At 41.5% G+C, this 6,237-nt stretch overlaps 1 protein-coding gene across 1 annotated transcript; it reads right to left on the reverse strand.

Moving 5' to 3' along the window:
• Positions 1-2,065: 2,065 nt before the first annotated feature.
• prkab2 (protein kinase, AMP-activated, beta 2 non-catalytic subunit) lies at positions 2,066-6,050 on the reverse strand. The gene is made up of 8 exons (XM_052087244.1): positions 5,890-6,050; positions 4,846-5,022; positions 4,613-4,770; positions 4,243-4,336; positions 3,879-3,993; positions 3,500-3,633; positions 3,338-3,406; positions 2,066-3,172 (listed from the first exon to the last, which is right to left on the reverse strand). Exons 2-8 carry the CDS (start codon positions 5,002-5,004, stop codon positions 3,095-3,097), a joined length of 807 nt encoding a protein of 268 aa, XP_051943204.1. The 5' UTR covers positions 5,005-5,022; positions 5,890-6,050; the 3' UTR covers positions 2,066-3,094.
• Positions 6,051-6,237: the final 187 nt, after the last annotated feature.

The raw sequence follows: 6,237 nt of genomic DNA on the forward strand, positions 1-6,237 counted from the left end.
GTTTTTAGACGAAAAAAACGACCATGTATAGTAAGGCGTTTTTAGACGAAAAAAACGACCATGTATAGTAAGGCGTTTTTAGACGAAAAAAACTACCTTGTATATAAGGCGTGTTTTGCCGAAAAAAACGACCACGTATAGTAAGGCGTTTTTTAGACGAAAAAAACGACCATGTATAGTAAGGCGTTTTTAGACGAAAAAAACGACCATGTATAGTAAGGCGTTTTTAGACGAAAAAAACTACCTTGTATATAAGGCGTGTTTTGCCGAAAAAAACGACCACGTATAGTAAGGCGTTTTTAGACGAAAAAAACGACCACGTATAGTAAGGCGTTTTTAGACGAAAAAAACGACCACGTATAGTAAGGCGTTTTTAGACGAAAAAAACGACCATGTATAGTAAGGCGTTTTTAGACGAAAAAAACGACCATGTATAGTAAGGCGTTTTTAGACGAAAACAACGACCATGTATAGTAAGGCGTTTTTAGACGAAAAAAACGACCATGTATAGTAAGGCGTTTTTAGACGAAAAAAACTACCTTGTATATAAGGCGTGTTTTGCCGAAAAAAACGACCACGTATAGTAAGCCGTTTTTAGACGAAAAAAACGACCACGTATAGTAAGGCGTTTTTAGACGAAAAAAACGATCATGTATAGTAAGGCGTTTTTAGACGAAAAAAAAACGATCATGTATAGTAAGGCGTTTTTAGCCGAAAAAAACGACCATGTATAGTAAGGCGTTTTTAGACGAAAAAAACGACCATGTATAGTAAGCCGTTTTTAGCCAAAAAAACGACCATGTATAGTAAGGCGTTTTTGGACGAAAAAAACGACCATGGATAGTAAGGCGTTTTTAGCCAAAAAAACGACCATGTATAGTAAGGTGTTATTAGCCGAAAAAAACGACCATGTATAGTAAGGCGTTTTTAGCCGAAAAAAACGACCATGTATAGTAAGGCGTTTTTAGACGAAAAAAGACGACCATGTATAGTAAGGCGTTTTTAGACGAAAAAAACGATCATGTATAGTAAGGCGTTTTTAGACGAAAAAAAAACGATCATGTATAGTAAGGCGTTTTTAGCCGAAAAAAACGACCATGTATAGTAAGGCGTTTTTAGCCGAAAAAAACGACCATGTATAGTAAGGCGTTTTTAGACGAAAAAAGACGACCATGTATAGTAAGGCGTTTTTAGACGAAAAAAACGATCATGTATAGTAAGGCGTTTTTAGACGAAAAAAAAACGATCATGTATAGTAAGGCGTTTTTAGCCGAAAAAAACGACCATGTATAGTAAGGCGTTTTTAGACGAAAAAAACGATCATGTATAGTAAGGCGTTTTTAGACGAAAAAAAAACGATCATGTATAGTAAGGCGTTTTTAGCCGAAAAAAACGACCATGTATAGTAAGGCGTTTTTAGACGAAAAAAACGACCATGTATAGTAAGCCGTTTTTAGCCAAAAAAACGACCATGTATAGTAAGGCGTTTTTGGACGAAAAAACGACCATGGATAGTAAGGCGTTTTTAGCCAAAAAAACGACCATGTATAGTAAGGTGTTATTAGCCGAAAAAAACGACCATGTATAGTAAGGCGTTTTTAGCCGAAAAAAACGACCATGTATAGTAAGGCGTTTTTAGACGAAAAAAGACGACCATGTATAGTAAGGCGTTTTTAGACGAAAAAAACGACCATGCATAGTAAGCCGTTTTTAGACAAAAAAACGACCATGTATAGTAAGGCGTTTTTAGCCGAAAAAAACGACCATGTATAGTAAGGCGTTTTTAGACGAAAAAAAACGACCATGTATAGTAAGGCGTTTTTAGACGAAAAAAGACGACCATGTATAGTAAGGCGTAAAACGTACACTATACATGGTCGTTTTTTTCGTCTAAAAACGCCTTACTATACATGGTCGTTTTTTTTCGTCTAAAAACGCCTTAACTAAATGTCAACTAACTGAATAAATACTTCTTTAAATAATAGTGAAATCGGTATCTGCAATGCACATCGCTATCCTCACGACAAAATTGCCCCACACACAAAAAAAAACATCCCAGAAAGACTAAAGGTAATAAAAGTTAGTCCTTTTTTATTTATTTTCCTTTTTGTCTTTTTAACAAAAACAACCTTGTGCAAAAACAACTTTCTCCCCCAAACCGCAAAGCATTTCGAAACATCCATAAAATGGCTGTCAAATTCAAGTTTTTCTGCGATTCGTATGCCGCTGTAGGCGAAGGCACACATTAACACTGTCGCCTGGTTGAATAAATACATGAAACGCACACCAACTGCATAGATAAAAGATATTTCTGAAGGTCACCTCAAACAAACAAACATGCTACACATCATCAAAGAACAGAACAGAAAAACATTCCATGTACAGTAAATCTAAACGGGAATACTGAACTGGTGTCACTGTGAAACCCATAACATCCTCCTCCTCCTATTGCACTTTTTATTGGAGCAATCCCAACTCAAGAGAGTGACTTGAAGGGGCTGCAGACACAACCTTACGCTCTCCTAAAACAGTCAAAAGCTATTCAGAAGTCATCACTTCCTGTCAAAGAAAATAATGGCGTCGAGAAATGTGATTTCACGCTAAAAGGCAGTTTTGTATTTGATTTTTTTTTTTATGTGAAATTCTTAAAGTCAAATCTTCTGCCTGTAATTCAAATTTCTGTTGTCGTCAGCATTAACGGACCAAAAAAAAAAAACCTAAATGATTTTATTCATTATATATTGCTTTCGGAGAACAAAAAAAGTTAAATGAATCAGTGAGCAGGATTTTTTTTCTGCCAAACCCGATTTAAAAGCACTGACATGCAAATGATCACAACGTGCAGCAAAACATTCAAGATACACACACACACACACACACAAACGCGCGCAGTGATTCAGTCAATGCCGCAACGCAGTCGTCGTCAACCTGCGAGTGCACGTCGCTACATGCTGTATTTGATAGCCCTAAATGTAGCCACGAGGCCATAGCATAAAAGCCGTAAACGTGTTTCAAGTGACTTTGGCGCAAAGTGTCGAGAAAACCAACTCGCTGCAATCCCGGAGCGCTCGCATGGCAGCGGCGGATGCGAAGATTAGATGGGCTTGTAGAGCAGCGAGGTCACATATTTCTTCTTGTATCGGTGAGTGGCACTCAGCACCATGACGCCATCCTGCGAGGACAACAGTGGCAGCTCAGCGGAAACATCGTTTGCATGTCGGGGGGGGGGGGGGGGGGGAGAGCTAACGTACAAAATCGTTACGAAGTCATGTCATTTGTTTTTGAAAATTTTCTGGTGACACCGCCGCCGACACTGGTTGGAAAATTGCAGGCTCACCTTGATAGAGAGTGCGTAGAGATGGTTCAGCATCACGTGGTTCGGTTCAGGAAGCAGGGCGGGGTCACACTGCCAAGACGGAGGGGTGCGTTATCACACGGCAGACATAAAAACTGGACCCAAAAAAAAAAAAAAAAGAAAAGAAAAGCTGTCAGCGCTTACTGAAATATTCGTGTCCTTGTTGAGTATGACCTGAAGAAGGTGAGGGGGGAGTATGGGCGGAGCTTTGAAATGCCCCTCAGGTCGGAACACGTATTGACTCTGCCCGTACGGGCCAGGGGGTGAGCTGGAGAGATCTGGAAGTGGAAGCGGAGTTAGTCAGGCACGCTTGTCGGATGTCTGAAAGGTTGTACCGAGCCATTTTCCTGTAATGTGTGCGACACACCCGACATTATGAGAGCGGTAATCAAACATTTGGCGATTTTGGATCTTTGACGTCTGTAGCCGTCAATGGCGGGGAATTAAAGGATGGTGCAAGTCGAAAAAAAACTTTCTCTGCAATAAAATGTTTGACGCGCCGCAATCTGAGGACGAAACACACCCGATGTGTCGGAGCACTCCAGAGAGTCCACCTGCAGCGCATCAAAGACCTCAAAGTCGGACTTCTTCACTTGGATCAGGTTGTTGATGGTGCCGAGCTGGCTTGTCACCACTGGCTGGAAAAAAAAAAAAAAAAAAAAAAGGCACATGGGTACCATCTTTGTGTCTTAGAAATTGGGGGATTATTATAAATTTATGTAACCGTTCCGATTTTATTTATCCGATCAATCTTCCATTCCCTACGAATCCTGCAATTCGTCTTGCTCTTAGCAATTTAGCTTTGAGACAGCAACTCTCAGCAAACGGAGAAAGTTGGGAGTCAAAGTCAAATTTCCAAGGCCGCCAGTCAAAGAAATCGGACGTACCTCTGAGGGATCGTGTACCCATTGCCCGTCGACGAAAAACTTGTACTGGTGCTCACCTTCAGGCAAGTCCAGGATTGCCACAAAGTCACTGTGGCTTGGTGAAGAAAAGAAGACAATCGGATTTGGCAGAGCTCGTTAGGGTGAAGGGAACTCTACTTTATCAATACTTTTTTATTTTTTACCCTTCCCATATACTTAAAACAGCAAATGAGACACAAGATGGATTTTTTTTTTTTGCCAAACTTTAAAAACATTTATATTAGGTTTATTGGAACGAGCTTGAGAACAAATGTATTCATGCTCTTGGACACGCCTCCGATTCATTCATCAGCCAAGCATTTTTTTTTTTTATTAAAGAATATATTTTTACCTTTTATTGAGCGGTATCTTATTGCTCCAGTTATTAAAGGAGCCCGCAATGTAGACCTCCTTCCCTCCTCCAGCCCATCGGATAACTGTGGGACGAGCCTGAGGAACAGTTTTCACGAGGTCGTCCAGATCTGGGGTGAATTCTTTCTCACCCAACACCTAGAATTGGGAAATACAAAAATCCACAATTTCAACGAGTGTTCACGTTTGTCGCGTGGATAATTCCCGCATCACCTTAGACTCCAGGCCGTGCGTGTTGAAGATGTTGGGGTCATCCGTGCTGTCCACCATCTTGCTGCTGGGTTCAAGGTCCTTGTGACCCCCGCCGCTGTCTGAACGGTGAGCTTTAGCCCCATGGCGGTCTGCAGACACCCTGTCGCTTGTGTTGCCCATCTGATTCCAGTTACGCCACTGACAGACAACGGGGAAATGAAAAGACTACCGCCAGAACATTTAAATATTAAAGAAATGGCTAACAGCTTGTTTGATTTTCAAAATAAGGGTACCAGAATTGTGAGGAATAGCATTTGTCAAGCAATAACAAGGCCTTTGTTGTTTCTTAGCTTGAGCTTTTGAATAGCAAAAACATACACATGCAGCAAAGACTCAGTAACGTCAGTTAACAACCCAAACGTAGCTCCTGTCCGACACTCAATTCTCTTATCGTCTCTCAGTCGAGACGTAGCACTTCAACTTACTTCCTTGACACCAATTCCCACTTTCCTACTAGCCAGGGCCTCTGGTGCCAACTTATAGCGAATACAGAATTACTTTAATTGCCTCAAATCATGTATCTTTGCTCACCTGTTTATTGCAGCCACATATAGTGACAGGGAGAAAAATGTTCTTCCACTAGATGGCGGAATATCCTTTTCACGGCATGTTTTCAGTAGTAAAATAAAAATCGAGTGGGAAGGAGGAGGGTCAAACTGCCGTTTTGCTGGAAAACGATGATTGAATATTTGTCACCGTTTTAGCAATACCCCCCCCCCCCCGCCTTTCGTTATTTTTCCAATGGAAAATATGCCTTGACCGACGACCCATTTAACAGCAGCAGAAGTGAACGTGTCGTATCCTTCGAGTTGTAACCTCCACACCTCACGCAGTCAAGTGTATTTTTAGATGCTGCTTGTGGCGCGGCTAGCCGAGACAGCAAGCTATGTCACCACTACCAGGCCGCTTTTATAGTGTTGATAATCGTTCGTGCCGTCACGTTTGTGCGTGACAACACCAGAAAAGTTCTTTATTAAACAATCCGTCGCAAACGAGGCAACTCACCTTAACGAGCTGGTGTTTCTCACCCTGCTGTCTTCAGCCGATAACACGCCTCCTCTCACCCATAGACAAGTATAAATAGATAATACTTTGACGGTGTTGACAACGGACATGGGTTGAGCCGTTGCTGCGATACGTCCGCCATACTGTATGTGGCAGAACAGCCCATAAAATACTGGAAGTATGGGATTATGCGGTCAAGACTTACTGACGTATTACACCCACAAAAAGAACTCATAATTCACATAGTCGTCGCTCAGTCCTCCTATGTGACCTGGCTCTGAGTGCATGTGGCATATTAAACGAGGGCTCCACTTTGTAACATCCATAATGGCGGCGATGTTGACGTAC

Source organism: Hippocampus zosterae, chromosome 15, assembly GCF_025434085.1.
Source record: "Hippocampus zosterae strain Florida chromosome 15, ASM2543408v3, whole genome shotgun sequence".
NCBI classification, from domain to species: Eukaryota; Metazoa; Chordata; class Actinopteri; order Syngnathiformes; family Syngnathidae; genus Hippocampus; species Hippocampus zosterae.

Excerpts from the sequence above, each read along its gene's own strand:
- prkab2 (XM_052087244.1), bottom strand. The coding sequence starts at position 5,004 with ATGGGCAACACAAGCGACAGGGTGTCTGCAGACCGCCATGGGGCTAAA. Across the intron at positions 3,634-3,878 it reads GGAGTGCTCCGACACATCGG|ATCTCTCCAGCTCACCCCCT; the intron begins GTGTGTTTCGTC and ends TTCCACTTCCAG. Across the intron at positions 3,407-3,499 it reads ACAAGGACACGAATATTTCA|TGTGACCCCGCCCTGCTTCC; the intron begins GTAAGCGCTGAC and ends CCGTCTTGGCAG.